At 44.4% G+C, this 16603-nt stretch overlaps 1 protein-coding gene across 2 annotated transcripts in view; it reads left to right on the forward strand.

Annotated features, from left to right (window-relative positions):
• Window positions 1–405: 405 nt before the first annotated feature.
• RGS12 (regulator of G protein signaling 12) overlaps window positions 406–16603 on the forward strand; it is a 167767-nt gene continuing 151569 nt past the window's right edge. Inside the window, exons 1-2 of one of the 2 annotated variants that reach the window (XM_077280057.1) lie at window positions 406–555; window positions 14078–15996. In XM_077280057.1, the coding sequence (XP_077136172.1) occupies window positions 14146–15996 (1851 nt within the window). In that variant the 5' untranslated portion in view covers window positions 406–555; window positions 14078–14145. Of the gene's footprint in view, window positions 556–9478; window positions 9629–14077; window positions 15997–16603 lie in introns of those variants that run through there. The other variant, XM_077280058.1, reaches the window with a different exon arrangement.

A 16603-nucleotide genomic window follows, 5' to 3' on the forward strand; every position in this document is an offset into this window, starting at 1 on the left:
AAAAAAAAAAAAAAAAAAAAAAAAAAGCCACATACGGCTACTGCAAAATAAAAAAAAGTGGATTAAAAAAACAGGAATTAAAAAAAAATAAATAGAAAAAAAAAATGTTCATAGCTTTAAGGGGTTAAAAACAAGGAATAAAAAAAATAAAATAGAAGCTAAATGAATAAAAAAAAGGAGGAAGAAAAAGTAAGAATATAAAAAATAGATATTGAAAATGTTTTGTGCTAATAACAAGGCACTGGACAGAGCACAGGTAAATCGCATGCGGTTCTTGTTACTGTAGCAGGTAAATGAAAGGCTGCACTGAGGGCCACTCCACCGGTCAGCAGCCGGACCAATCAGCTGCCTGCATTCGTATCAACACAAGCGTCTCCTAGGAGACAGGAGGAGGCGGGGCCAGGCTGCAGCCGGGGCCGGAGGAGGAGGACGGGAGGCGGCGGCGGCTATTGTCAGCTGCGGGAGAAAACTTCTACGTTACAAGGGAGGGAGAGAAGTTTTGAAATGGCAGCTCCGGTGCAGGGCGGGAGGCCGGGGAGCTGAGCGCCACTACCGGTAATGTATGCATGTGACCTGGGGTGTGGGGGTGACGATGGGGGCGCTGACAGGATCTATTGTGCGTGCTGAGCCCCCCCTTACATGTCATGGGGCCTGGCCCACCTCTGTGCTGCACTGAGGACTGCCCCAACTGTAAGTGCATGGTCCTGGGGGCTGCCCCCTCTATCCCGGGACCCCCATCATGTGACCCTGAGCTAAGTGCATGGTCCTGGGGGCTGCCCCCTATATCCCGGGACCCCCATCATGTGACCCTGAGCTAAGTGCATGGTCCTGGGGGCTGCCCCCTATATCCAGGGACCACCATCATGTGACCCTAATATAAATGCATGATCCAGGGGGCTGCCCCCTATATCCAGGGACCCCCATCATGTGACCCTGAGCTAAGTGCATGATCCTGGGGGCTGCCCCCTCTATCCCGGGACCCCCATCATGTGACCCTGAGCTAAGTGCATGGTCCTGGGGGCTGCCCCCTATATCCAGGGACCACCATCATGTGACCCTGATATAAATGCATGATCCAGGGGGCTGCCCCCTATATCCAGGGACCCCCATCATGTGACCCTGAGCTAAGTGCATGATCCTGGGGGCTGCCCCCTCTATCCCGGGACCCCCATCATGTGACCCTGAGCTAAGTGCATGATCCCGGGGGCTGCCCCTATATCCAGGGACCCCCATCATGTGACCCTGAGCTAAGTGCATGGTCCTGGGGGCTGCCCCCTATATCCAGAGACCCCCATCATGTGACCCTGAGCTAATTGCATGGTTTTGGGGGCTGCCCCTATATCCAGGGACCCCCATCATGTTACCCTGAGCTACGTGCATGATCCTGGGGGCTGCCCCCTCTATCCCGGGACCCCCATCATGTTACCCTGAGCTACGTGCATGATCCTGGGGGCTGGCCCCTATATCCCAGGACCCCCATAATGTGATCACTCTCCTCCTGATCTAATAAGTGCATGGTCCTGGGGTCTGCTCTCCTCTATTTCAGGGACCCCCATCATGTGATCACTCTCCTTCAGATTTTAGTGCATGGTCCAGGGGGGCTGCCCCTATCTATCCAGGGACCCCCATCATGTGATCTCTCTTCTCATTAAGATTTTTCACATATTATATGGGAGGAGATACAGTAAAAAGGAACAAATAGAGAAAGTGGAGTGTGGTGATCTCTCTCCTCCTGAGCTTCATTACCGCAGTCAGTGGCTCTCCAGATGTGTGGAACTACAACTTCCAGCAGACTCCTATTGAGATTATGCGATTCCCACAATGCTCCTTTTTGGACCTCCAGCTGTTGGGGAAACTACAACTCCCAGTATGCATCACTGCAAGTCCAATTCTTCTTCAACTTCTCCCACTCCCAACTCTCCAGGTTGTAAGGACATGCTGGGAGTTGTAGTTCCCCAACAGATTACAGACCCCAGTGTTAAAGGGGATATTTTAATTCCCTGTATGTAGTTATGATTGTTTATTGACTCTTGTCCCAGGAGCTCGCACTCTAGATACAGAGAGTCCTGGACTGCAGAGCAGCACTGAGCGCTTGTATGTTCATCCGCTGTATGGGGGCCGCACATACGTCAGGGGGACGGGTCATAATGCTACCTGCTGCCTAATTACACCCCTCGGACAGATGGCAGCGCCCCCGGGAGGTACACCTGAGGCTGCGACACAATCGCTCCCGTCATCCTGTGCACCCACCATTCCCAAACTACAGAAGTATCCCCCTGTGTAACCAGGGACGTGTCAGTGATGGGTGCAGAAGGGGCCCCTGTGCCAGGACAGTACACGGACCCTCTGCACCCCAGTGTATGTGTGACAGGAGCCACTGTCTGCTTTGGAGCTGCTAGTGGCCCCATTCCCCTTGGGCCCCGGTGTGGCTGCACAGGTTCCTCCAGTGATACTGTATCTCCGGCCCTGGAGAGAAGGAGAAATGAGATACATAGATTAATGGATGAATTATTCGTTACATAAATTCGATTAATTAGAGAGATATTAAATAATTAGAGAGAGAGCTGAGATACAGTATCTATCCATCTCATATCTATGTAGATAGACCAGTGCAGCACAAGTACCTCATCCACACAAGTGCTGATTAATTAGATCAATAGAATAATGAGATTTATATATTAGATTAATTAGATACAAAGATTAACGAGAGATTAGACAGATTAATGAGAATGTATTATTTATCTCTCTGTCTAATTAATCTATGGATCTAATGCATCTCTCATTAATCTGATATAAATGTGTATCATTATTCTAATGTATTTATGTATTTGATCTATCATCATGTCTATCATCTTTCTATCTATTTATCTATCTGTCTATTATCTATCTATCTATCCAAAAAAAAAAATCACTCCAAAAACTTTACGAAACAATCATGTGTCTCATCTACTTCTGTGCTGCTTTAGTTCCCGGTCTCTGTATATCTCTCTATGTATTCCTTCCTTCCTTCCTTCCTTCCTTCCTTCCTTCCTTCTCTCATGTCTTTTTCTTCTCTTTTTCTCCCTTTCTGATCCCCACACATTCCCAGTAGAGGTGTACTCATTTTCCTATATATTGACCTATGCAGTCCCTGTTTGATCCGTACTATGGACGATTTGTTTCCAATAGCAACCAATCAGATCAGATCTTTATCAGACAGCTCTGATAAAATGAAAGCTGCTCTGTGATTGGTTGCTACGGACAACACACACAGGTTTTAGTTTTGGCCCCTCTGCATGGCTTCGTATGTGCTGCAGGCGTGGACTCGGCCTGGAGGGGGGGCAGAAGGGTATACATGGATAGGTGATCAGTTTCGTAAGCCTGAACGACCCCTTTAACTGTATGCATAGATAGTAGTGAAGAGCTGGTACTTACCTACCCTAGCACTGGACCAAGGGAGGGTGAGTACGCTCTTTCCTTTTTCTTTTTTTTTTTTTTTTTTACTGCTTTGATCAGTTTGGGGTCTACTTTTGTAAAAGTGGGAAACCACTTTGATCAATTAAATCAGAATTTTTTTTGAAGATTGAAAAAAAAAAAAAAACCAAAACAAAAAAGACCAGCACCCAAAACGTGACAAAAAACTCAGGATTAGGGATGAACTGACTGGTGAAAGTTGGGTTTCGTCTGGTTCGACCAAATTTTAGTTAAAAGTTCAGTTCGGGTACCTGAACTTGAACCTGAACCCCACAGAAATCAATGGGGACCTGAACCTTGGAGCTGGAAAATCTGGGTGAAAAAACGCTGAAAGAAGTGACCTGATGCAGTTTTCTGAAATCTCATAGCGTTTTTCTTTTACTGTAAAACGCAGCTTAAAAGTTGCCTAAAAAAAGCAGCAGAAACCCAACGTGTGATCATAGTCTTAGGTAGTGAATTCTGCACAAAATAGAAAATGCTCTTTATTTTTGTCTTGAATTTTCTTTGCAACTTTTTACCTCCTAAATGTTATATGTTCTGCAAAAGTGTCGCCAAATTTCAGATGTTAATAGAACTCCAAGGAACAAACTGGAGAACACTTCCGCAAATATTTAACAATTTTTTTATTTTTTTTTTAAAGTGGCAATCGATGAATCAAATATCTGGAATCTCCAAAGCACGACCGCAATGATTGATTTGACATAAAAAAAACAAAACAAAAAAAAACACAGGGGACCAAATTAAAAGCATAATGAGGCGCAAATGAACAAAAACAGGCAAAAACCACCAAGAACCAGACAAAATAATGTGCAATCGCGACAATGAATCAGAACCTTAGTTTTTAATCTTTTTTTTTTTTCTTTTAACAACGATTTTTCGGCCAGAAAATTTGGAAGAGGATCTGCTTGAAAATTCATATAAAAACCCACTTTGACTACTTTTTGATGTGCATTTTGAAGAGGAATTGTTTTAAAAAGCCACATAAAAAAGCAAACTGTGTGTGTGAACATAGCCTTATTGTTTCCTCCTCTATGGGAAAGAAGTGGAGACTTGGCCTAAAGAGCCGATCTTGTTCACAACTGTGGGTTGCTGAGAGACAAGGTGAGAACAGGAGGCATTTGGGGACGAGTCTCCGCTGATTGTGTATTACAGGCGAGGAGGAACAAACATTGCAGAGTGTGGCGAGACTGCTGACACATTGTCACGACTTTTCTGCATCCTCTGCAGCAGTGTATAGTGTCGTGTGTAATTAACGCCGAGGAATGTCCGTTGTTACCTCTGGTAATTCTCCGTATCCTGATCAGAAGCCACAGGTCACAATGCCCAGGAACTGGTTCGGCCTGTTTGCAGTGAATTATATATTTGTTTTTGTTTTTTTTTTGGTGACAGATAAGTGCATGCGGTAATGCTTGTGTTATGGAATGGTTGGAGAGACAAACATAAAGTTCCAATAATCCTCCAACTTTGTCTTGAGAGTAGTGATGAGCGAGCGTACTGGGATAAGGTGTTATCTGAGCATGCTCATGTCCTAATTCGGCATGCTCCAAAAATATGCTTGAGTCCTCGCGGCTGTTAGCTGCAACACATGCAGGGATTGTCTGTCTGTTAGGTAATCCCTACATGTGTTGTGGCTGCCGAACTCCCGTAAGACATGCAGTGGCGGGGATTCGAGGATATTTTTCAAGCACAACACTCTATTAAGACACGAGCATGCTCAGATAACGCCTTACCCGAGCACGCTCGCTCATCACTACTTGGGGGACTCATCAGCGTGCTCCCGCCACTACATTTTTTGGTTATTACATACCCCCTCAAAAAAAATCCATTGCATCTCGGTAAAACCTTTTTAGGGTGTGCACACAATGACTCTTTTCGCTGAGTTTTTGGAGCTGAAACGTTCCGAAATCTGTGTTTTGCTACTTTTTTTTTTAACAGCTTCAATGTTTCGAGACCATGAAGCAGCTTCCACAGGAAAGTTTTTAAGGTTAAATGGAAGAACCATCAAATTCAACCTATAACCTAACATGTGGATCCAGAAGGTAAAATTACCCCATATTAGGGGGAAACTTCCTTCCTGACTCCACATACGGCAAGCAGACTAGTTCCCTGGATAAAAAAAAATGACCACAACGCTGACAGCGAAGACGCTTCAGGGAAAAAGTATGCTGGCATTTTCAGAAAGCAGCTTAACATACAAAAGCCATGGCAGCTCTGCTGGGGAAACAAGGGAGGAACAAAGACGAAGTGTGCACATACCCTTCAGCTATGCGCATGCGGAGGCCCCGATTCCTGAAAACCCAGCTCCTGATGACAGTGCTGCGCTGGAGTCATCTGCTCCTGATGACAGTGCTGCGCTGGAGTCATCTGCTCCTGATGACAGTGCTGCGCTGGAGTCATCTGCTCCTGATGACAGTGCTGCGCTGGAGTCATCTGCTCCTGATGACGGTGCTGCCCAGGAGTCATCTGCTCCCGATGATGGTGCTGCCCGGGAGTCATCTGCTCCCGATGATGGTGCTGCCCGGGAGTCATCTGCTCCCGATGACGGTGCTGCCCGGGAGTCATCTGCTCCCGATGATGGTGCTGCCCGGGAGTCATCTGCTCCCGATGATGGTGCTGCCCGGGAGTCATCTGCTCCCGATGATGGTGCTGCCCGGGAGTCATCTGCTCCCGATGATGGTGCTGCCCGGGAGTCATCTGCTCCCGATGATGGTGCTGCCCGGGAGTCATCTGCTCCCGATGATGGTGCTGCCCGGGAGTCATCTGCTCCCGATGATGGTGCTGCCCGGGAGTCATCTGCTCCCGATGACGGTGCTGCCCGGGAGTCATCTGCTCCCGATGATGGTGCTGCCCGGGAGTCATCTGCTCCCGATGACGGTGCTGCCCGGGAGTCATCTGCTCCCGATGACGGTGCTGCCCGGGAGTCATCTGCTCCCGATGACGGTGCTGCCCGGGAGTCATCTGCTCCCGATGACGGTGCTGCCCGGGAGTCATCTGCTCCCGATGATGGTGCTGCCCGGGAGTCATCTGCTCCCGATGATGGTGCTGCCCGGGAGTCATCTGCTCCCGATGATGGTGCTGCCCGGGAGTCATCTGCTCCCGATGACGGTGCTGGAGTCATCTGCTCCTGATTCATTAAGAGGCACGGAACAGCTTCAATTGAAAACTTTTGCAAAAAAAAAAAAAATGTCGCCACTTCTCACACGTAAACACTTAAATCGGGGCCAGAGATTTTTTTTTTTACTAAGCTCGCGGAGCAGAAACTTAACTGAATGATAACGTTTTTTGGGGAATTTATTATTATTATTTTTTTTTTTAGGAGGATTTGGGGTGTTAACGCTGCAAAAACACTGTGTGCACATAAGCTTTAAAGTGACCAAGACCCCTGACACTGGCTCAGTGAATAGTGCGAGTCTCTACATTATGCGTCCAGATAGTTTCTCCTTCATTCAGTCTCCTCCTGTGCCACCGTCCTTCTGTGTCCTAATCTGGGCTCGTCTGTCTGGAGATTAAAGCAGTATATACACCATATATATATATATATATATATATATATATATATATATATACAGGTCCTTCTCAAAAAATTAGCATATAGTGTTAAATTTCATTATTTACCATAATGTAATGATTACAATTAAACTTTCATATATTATAGATTCAGTATCCACCAACTGAAATTTGTCAGGTCTTTTATTGTTTTAATACTGATGATTTTGGCCTACAACTCCTGATAACCCAAAAAACCTGTCTCAATAAATTAGCATATCAAGAAAAGGTTCTCTAAACGACCTATTACCCTAATCTTCTGAATCAACTAATTAACTCTAAACACATGCAAAAGATACCTGAGGCTTTTAAAAACTCCCTGCCTGGTTCATTACTCAAAACCCCCATCATGGGTAAGACTAGCGACCTGACAGATGTCAAGAAGGCCATCATTGACACCCTCAAGCAAGAGGGTAAGACCCAGAAAGAAATTTCTCAACAAATAGGCTGTTCCCAGAGTGCTGTATCAAGGCACCTCAATGGTAAGTCTGTTGGAAGGAAACAATGTGGCAGAAAACGCTGTACAACGAGAAGAGGTGACCGGACCCTGAGGAAGATTGTGGAGAAGGACCGATTCCAGACCTTGGGGAACCTGAGGAAGCAGTGGACTGAGTCTGGTGTGGAAACATCCAGAGCCACCGTGCACAGGCGTGTGCAGGAAATGGGCTACAGGTGCCGCATTCCCCAGGTAAAGCCACTTTTGAACCATAAACAGCGGCAGAAGCGCCTGACCTGGGCTACAGAGAAGCAGCACTGGACTGTTGCTAAGTGGTCCCAAGTACTTTTTTCTGATGAAAGCAAATTTTGCATGTCATTCGGAAATCAAGGTGCCAGAGTCTGGAGGAAGACTGGGGAGAAGGAAATGCCAAAATGCCTGAAGTCCAGTGTCAAGTACCCAGTCAGTGATGGTGTGGGGTGCCATGTCAGCTGCTGGTGTTGGTCCACTGTGTTTCATCAAGGGCAGGGTCAATGCAGCTAGCTATCAGGAGATTTTGGAGCACTTCATGCTTCCTGGCACCTGCTCACAGTGCCAAAACCACTGGTAAATGGTTTACTGACCATGGTATTACTGTGCTCAATTGGCCTGCCAACTCTCCTGACCTGAACCCCATAGAGAATCTGTGGGATATTGTGAAGAGAAAGTTGAGAGACGCAAGACCCAACACTCTGGATGAGCTTAAGGCCGCTATTGAAGCATCCTGGGCCTCCATAACATCTCAGCAGTGTCACAGGCTGATTGCCTCCATGCCACGCCGCATTGAAGCAGTCATTTCTGCCAAAGGATTCCCGACCAAGTATTGAGTGCATAACTGAACATTATTATTTGATGGTTTTTTTGTTTGTTATTAAAAAACACTTTTATTTGATTGGACGGTTGAAATATGCTAATTTATTGAGACAGGTTTTTTGGGTTATCAGGAGTTGTAGGCCAAAATCATCAGTATTAAAACAATAAAAGACCTGACAAATTTCAGTTGGTGGATAATGAATCTATAATATATGAAAGTTTAATTGTAATCATTACATTATGGTAAATAATGAAATGTAACACTATATCCTAATTTTTTGAGAAGGACCTGTATATATATACTGAGAAAGTGACTAGCCAGGATAGAGGCTCCTGCTGCGGATCAGACACTGTCGCCTCCATTACCGATGGCCCCAGGACAGGATCTTCTTGTAGTAAGAAAATTGTAAGATCTGAGATATATATCTGTAGAACTGTATAAATAATGAAAAAAATATCAAAACAGATCTTACAATGTTCTTACTACAATAGAAATATATGTATTATAATGTCTGTATATTTCTCATCTCCAGGGCTCAGGACAGACCCCTTCGTGCTGCTCTTTACAAAGTGTTGGCGCCTTTATTTGAGCGCTGCTGCCTGTCAGTTATTTCGCCCTTTTACCTGTCCGGGTCACGTGCCTGCAGCAGGTGACAGACGATCCTGTGCCGGCTCCATTAATAATTCACTCCGAGTCTTATTTCAAAGACTTGAACAGGAAAAACGATGATCCGGTGGCAGGGGGCGAGTGTGTACAGCGCACATGTCGGGCTCCTATCTGCCACACTTGTATTCCTCGATTTAGCTCACAGAGTTTTTAGTTTTTAATTATAATCATATATAAATGCCTTGCTATTTACATACTTCTGTTATAAGGTGGACGAGATCAGATTTCAGACTCTTTTCCCCCCAAATGTACAATATCATGGCAGAATCTTAGATTCTCTATTTGCTTTCTTTTTCTTTTGTTTTTTACATTTTTGTTTTCTTCCTGCTTCGATTTAAAAAAAAAAAATAAAATAGTCCGCGGAATGTATGAGGATTGTGGAGAATGGAATCCATCGGGCAGCATTGTATTTCTCATGTGGTTCATATTACAAACCTGTAGTAAAGACTGACTTTGCTGTGATCTAATGTGTTTCATGTACATTGATTTTTATACTCTGCGGATATTTTATCCCGGAATTTCCTGGGCAGAAAATCCGCAGCCTATTACAGTAGCAGCACAGTGGATGAGATTTGTCTGAACCTCACACACACCGCGAGAAAAATAACCTGCGGTGCAGAGATTCTAAATGCAAACTAGACTTTATACAAACTTTGCATAAATCAACAGTAAAAGTGAATATTGGAAGAGTATCGGAGTAATCTTCTTTCTTTCCTACTTAGGAGCCACTTCTTCCCCTTCCTCCTCAGCTCATTATGCACTCTGAAAAAACAGCTCCACTCCATCTTGCTCGGACAGGGCAGTGGTGAGGGGAGCAGGAAGGAGCGAGGAGCAAAGTGAGAGACACGGAAATATCGTGCTGTTGATAACCTGATGTGTATGGGACATAACGATCGCATTCGAGATAATTCTGTCCCCATTATTGTTTGTCAGAGTCATTACACACAGAGTGATCTATTCCAAGTGTTTATTTCTGTTAATGTTGATGATTACGTCTTACAGCCAGTGAAAACCCAAAAGTCATTATCTCAGTAAATTAGAATACTTTATAACACCAGCTTGAAAAATTATTTTAAAATCTGAAATTTTGTCCTACTGAAATGTATGTTCAGTAAATGCACTCAATACTTGGTCAGGGCTCCTTTTTTACTGCATCAATGCGGCGTGGCATGGAGTCGATCAGCCTGTGGCGCTGCTGAGGGGTTATGGAAGCCCAGGTTGCTTTGATAGTAGCCTTCAGCTCGTCTGCATTGTTGGGCCTGGTGTCTCTCATCTTCCTCTTGACAATACCCCATAGATTCTCTATGGGGTTAAGGTCAGCGCGAGTTTGCTGCCCATCAAGCACAGTGATACTGTTGTTTGTAAACCAGGTATTGGTACTTTTGGCAGTGTGGACAGGGGCCAAGTCCTGCTGGAGAATGACATTTCCATCTCCAAAAAAGCTTGTCGACCGAGGAAAGCATGAAGTGCTCTAAAATTTCCTGTTAGACGGCTGCGCTGACTTTGGTCTTGATAAAGCACAGTGGACCTACACCAGCAGATGACATGGCTCCCCAAACCATCACTGATTGTGGAGACCTCACACTAGACCTCCAGCAGCTTGGATTGTGGCCTCTCCACTCTTCCTCCAGACTGTGGGACCTTGATTTCCTAATGAAATGCAAAATTTACTTTCATCTGAAAACACCTTGGACCACTGAGCAACAGTCCAGTTCTTTTTCTCCTTGGCCCAGGTAAGACGCTTCTGGTGTTGTCTATTGGTCATGAGTGGCTGACACATGGAATGTGACACTTGTAGCCCATGTCCTGGATACGTCTGTGTGTGGTGGCTCTTGAAGCAATGACTCCAGCAGCAGTCCACTCCTTGTGAATCCCCCAAATTTTTGAATGGCCTTCTATTAACAATCCTTTCAAGACTGCAGTTATCCCGGTTGCTTGTGCACCTTTTTCTACCACACTTTTTCCTTCCACTCAACTTTCCATTAATATGCTTGGATACAGCACTCTGTGAACAGCCAGCTTCTTTAGCAATTACCTTTTGTGGCTTCCCCTCCTTGTGGAGTGTGTCAATGACTGCCTTCTGGACATCTGCCAAGTCAGCAGTCTTCTCCATGATTGTGGAGCTACTGAAACAAAATAAGGGACCTTTTTAAATGCTTAGGAAGCCTTTGCAGGTGTTTTTTGATAATTATTCTAATTTACTGAGATAATGACTTTCGGGTTTTCATTGGCTGTAAGCCATAATCATCAACATTAACAGAAATAAACACTTAAAATAGATCAGTCTGTGTGTAATGACTCTATATAATGAGTTTCACTTTTTGTATTGAACAACTGAAATAAATTCACTTTTTGATGATTAATTCTGTGAGAAGCACCTATAGGTACAAACTGCCATAATCCACTGACTGTATTGCCCACCACATATTTATTGTGCATTATGTCTTGTATTTTGAAATTAAGAAAATACCTTGATGTTTTTGGTGGCCCAACAATAGGAACTTTTAAAGAGTCTCTGTTAATATTTGTTCTGAATTTGCTTTTCACTGGTATAACCTAATCTGATCATAGATATGAGCATTACCATAGAATTAATAGTTGTGCAAAGCCATTATCTAAACTCCTGATGATCAGCTGATCGCTGCTGGTCAGTGCACAGTTTTCTTGCAGTGGCCACTGCTGGAGAGATTTGGTATTGCACTCTGTCTATTGAAGTGAATGGGTGACTATAGGTGGCGGGCAGTGATGGGCGAGCGCGTTGGGATAAGGTGTTATCTGAGCATGCTCTGGTGCTATTTGAGTATCTTCCGCGTGCTCAAATAATGGTCCCCACGGCTGCATGTCTCGCTGCTGTTAGACAGCTGCAACACATGCAAGGATTGACTAACAAACATCATGTACAGTCAGACATGAAACTTTTTCCGTGTCCCCCATGTCCTTTCCCTAGCAGGCAACAAACCCAACTTGTTCTTGCTTAATATCATCAGCAATCCATAGTGTATAATTATAGTCTAAGCCTTCTCCGAACCTGAAACTTCAGAACTGACCCAATTTTGCTCCAATGTTACACCTAAGGGGGTCAGTAGGGTTGTTTGATGATGTCCTCGTGTCCGTCACTTTGACCATCTGTCATCTGGAGAACACAAAGTTGTCACCAGTCTTCTACTTGTCTTTTTATTGTTCCCTCCTTTCAGGTGACCTTCTGTAATGTTGACCTTGCTCAGCCCAATCCGGTTCTCTGCTGATTTGCTCAGCCACAGAGTCCGCAGAATATTAGGGCATCTATTACATTATTACATGACCTAGTAAAACTACCGCAATCTAACGCTAGGGAAGCACACTGCTGACCACTATATACCGTACTAAGTAACCAATAAAACTGCATTGGATTCCTATTTTTGCAGCATAGCCCACGTGGCCCCGCTCCATTAGCTGGATTATCACCCGCTAGCTTAGTTTTATTAAAGAATATCTACCCCTTTAACTAAGGCGTCATATAGGAAATATTGCGTCTCCAAAATTGTTAAGCTCTTTGGCATAAATATTTTTTTATTAGCTGGTGTAAATGCCGCTGTTCTCCTGAATCCGGCGTTGTTTTTCTTCTGTTGCTCCGCCGCTCCGTTCCTGAGATATGTCCCCCTCTCCCATGCATATAAATCCATTATTTTTAGCATGGTCCTCAGGAAGACTTTAATATGAAGAGCTGGTGACCACACCCATTTGACTGAAAAAGACCTTATTTACATACAGAGAAGAGGCAGCCATATCTTTGAAGCAGAGAGGCGCCGGAACAAAACAAAGTCATGTCTCTCTATACCTTTGTAAAATGAATCTGTCGAGATTTTTGCTATGTAATCTGAGAGCACAATGATGTAGGGGCAGAGACCCTGATTCCAGCGACGTGTCACTTACTGCTCCGCATTCTGTCCTTTTCTTTCAAGCACAGTTTTCTCTGCTGCAGATCTAGCAGAGCGCAGACTGCTGAGCCCTGTATAACCCGCCCACACCACTGATTGGCTGAAAGCTGGTAATCAGTGGTGGGGGCGTGGCTGGACTAGGAGGCACAAAGCAGCTAGTCCTATAGTGATAATCTCCTGCTGATAAAACAATGATTTTATTGAAACTGCAAAACACAGCCGAGTAAGTGACATATCATTGAAATCGGGGGGTCTCCCCTTCCATTATGCTGCTCTCAGATTACATGGCAGAAAACCTGGAGACGGATTCCATTTATATCATCTGTAATCTAACAGTTCTCCTTACATAAGATCTGTCTGCATGACCCACCTTTAGTGTGAAGACCCTATGTTTTGCAAGTTCACATATTTCAGCTTCTCAGACCTTCAAGTACAGTATATGAAATATTGGCATTGGCCCTAGTTGACTATAAAATGGCTAGGGGGCACATTTCTAGGGGTTTTCTATTGATATCTGCAGACGTTTTCATAAGCGACTGGCGATGAGGAATGGACATCATCTACTTGAGTGTAAAAGTAGGAGTAGGAGCTGGTCATTTGGATATTTTCTTTAGGGTACAGTTTGGGTACCCAATGAATGCAAACAATGCTAAAAATCCAAATGTCACCAGTTATTGAATCGCCAATCCGCCCCCGGAGGCGATATATTTCCTCGGAAAGCCTATAAATATTTTGATTAAATTTGGACCTTTCTACCCAATCGAGTATTCATTTTACTTTCCCGTTAATAATCATCTTGAGAAGAGTACATTTTGTGATTTCCACTGTGAGAACCTTCAGGGCACAAGAGAAATGGTCCACTTATTAATGCATCAGCGTGGCTTATATTACTTATGCTTTTACCTACCTGTTAGAAACGTTTGGTTAAAGGGGTTGTCCAAGGTCAAACGAACATGGCTGCTTTCTTCTATAAACAGCGCCACACTCATCTACAGGCTGTCTGTAGTATTGCAACCCTGTCTCATTCACTTCACCGACTGGACAAACCCAATGACAAGGATAACTGTTTCTGGAAGAAAGCAGCCATGTTTCTCCAATCACTGGAAACCTCTTTTTCTCATAACGGATATGTTTGACATTTCTAGGACTTGAAGCGGATTCAGCGGAATACAGCTGCTTAATGTGTTTTGTATTTTTGTTTTCTAGGAGTCTTTGCCATACAGGGGAGCTCCTAATATTTTATAGAAGATTGCTTCACCCCATTGATCACAGAAATGCATAGACCGGGCGAGCCCACCAAAAACTGGAATAAAATGCATCTGCCCCATAGATTGAGGAGTGTTGAAGTTGCTCGAGGGAGAACGGGCTATGGCTTCACCCTTTCTGGACAATCTCCTTGTGTCATTGGTAGCATCATTAAAGATAGTCCTGCTGAATTTGTAGGCCTTAAACCTGGAGATCACATATGTGCTGTCAACGACATCAGTGTCAAGAACGCATCTCATGACGACGTCGTCAAGCTGATCGGCAAATGTTCTGGAGTACTTCACATGGTGATTGCCGAAGGGTTCCGTCATGTAGATCTATGCTCAAGCGATGAGGAAATTGCTTTCTATGAGGGCAAGACTTCATTAAAACCTAGGCCTGATTCCAAAACTTTGGGCATAAACCGAGCGGAAAGAGTTGTTCAAGAGATGCAGTCGGGAAGAATCTTTAGTATGATCTTTGAGAACCCAGTAGGTGGTGGGAAATCCGACCATCAAATGGAAAAACCAAGATCAAGGTCAATGTCTGCATCTTGCTATGAAACGAGAAGGGACAGGCCAAATCACAATCTTGACTTGCTTTCGAAAGACGAAATATCGAAGATGATTAACTGTGACTCTGTGTTCTCCAATGGTGTGCAGAACCTCGAAGACTTTGAGTTGGATGCGAGCATCCTAAACGTTGGCATGATAGTTGGTTACCTTGGTTCCATAGAACTTCCTTCTACAAGCTCTAACCTCGAGTACGAAAGCTTACAGGCCATCCGAGGATGTATGAGACGGCTCCGAGCAGAACAAAAAATACACTCCCTAGTGCTGATGAAAATCATGCATGACAACATTCAGTTGTGTAACGAGAAGACCGGCGTCATAGCTGTGTACCCAGCAGAAAAGTTGGCATTCAGTGCCGTTTGTCCTGATGACAGAAGGTTTTTTGGACTCGTAACTATGCAAAGTAGCGATGACCAAAGCTTGGCGCAAAACGAAGAAGGGGTTTTGAGGACCTCTTGTCACGTCTTTATGGTAGACCCTGAACTGTTCCACCATAAAATACATCAAGGTATTGCTAGGAGATTTGGATTTGAATGTACTCCAGACCCAGATACTAATGGTTGTCTGGAGTTTCCACCCTCTTCTCTGCCCGTTCTACAATTTGTCTCAGTTTTATACAGAGATATGGGTGAGATGATAGAAGGGGTCAGAGCACGAGCTTTCCTAGACAATGATGCTGATGCCCAACAGAACAACAGTACCAGCAGTAACAGTGATAGTGGCATCGGGAATTTTAATCAGGAAGAAAAGGCCAACCGGGTGTTGGTGGTTGACTTGGGCAGTGCGCCAAGTAAACATATTCCTCATGCTATTTGGGAAAATCCGAGTGGAAGATCGCCGAACCAATCTGTCCTACACTGGAACGGTTATTCCAATGAGGATGATGGGCACTTTGTAGCACCACATGGAGCAATAGTTGATAAACCTCAAAACTTCAAAAAGCATTTAGGACCATCTGCTCGAATTGAAGTCCCGGTTATCCCACCCCGAGGACCACAGCCAGCCCCCAAAAAATTCAGCGCTTTGGAGGGTCAAAAGAAATGGCTGCCTGTTCATGTAATTCAGGATTGGCAACAGGGGAATGTCAGTGACCATGAATCCTATGCGGACTCAACCGACGGTTGGTCGAGTGTCAATTGCGGAACCTTACCTCCGCCCATGAGTAAGATTCCAGCGGATAGATACAGAGTTGAAGGGAGCTTCGTACCGCCTACTACTCGCAAAGAAGTCTGGCCCAAGAAGACGTTTGACGTACACCACATATTTGGTGTCGGACATGGTTCCAAAAAGTCAAGAGAAGACAGGAAGGTAAGATTGGAACAAATCTATTGTGTAGATACATTTTACCTGGCTGACTAATATCAGATTATCGTACAAACTGGAAAAGTTATATAAATTGTCATTATAGGTGTTATTTGAGAGATTACAAAATTGATGGCGTCCCAATATATCTATTTATATCTATGTATATAACTCCCTAATCGACCGCTATAGGGGAACAGTGAGTGAGCCCCCCACCGTAGGCAGTCCTACAATGGCCATCCATTGAGGACCATCTCTTACTGCACTCACAGTAATAATGCAGACAGTAGTGCAGATTGTGTAGAATTAAAATGCAATTTTAAAGGTTTTTTACCTTCCTAGGAATAATGTAGGATATTAATGCATAATTAGTGGTATTCCAACCTCCAGTACCCAAACTGATCATCAGAATAAAGGAACGTAGCCCATGTTAGAACTTCATATCTTAAAAGGAATCTGTTGGCAGGTCTTTGCTATTTAATAAGAGATGTAGGGGCTGAGATCCTTGATTCTGGTAATGTGCCACTTACTGGTCTTCGTGTTTCAATAAAATCAGTGTTTTATCAGCAGGAGATTATCACTACAGGACAAGCTGCCTCATGCCATCTAGTCC

This window comes from Ranitomeya variabilis, chromosome 1, assembly GCF_051348905.1.
Source record: "Ranitomeya variabilis isolate aRanVar5 chromosome 1, aRanVar5.hap1, whole genome shotgun sequence".
In the NCBI taxonomy this organism is placed as follows: Eukaryota; Metazoa; Chordata; class Amphibia; order Anura; family Dendrobatidae; genus Ranitomeya; species Ranitomeya variabilis.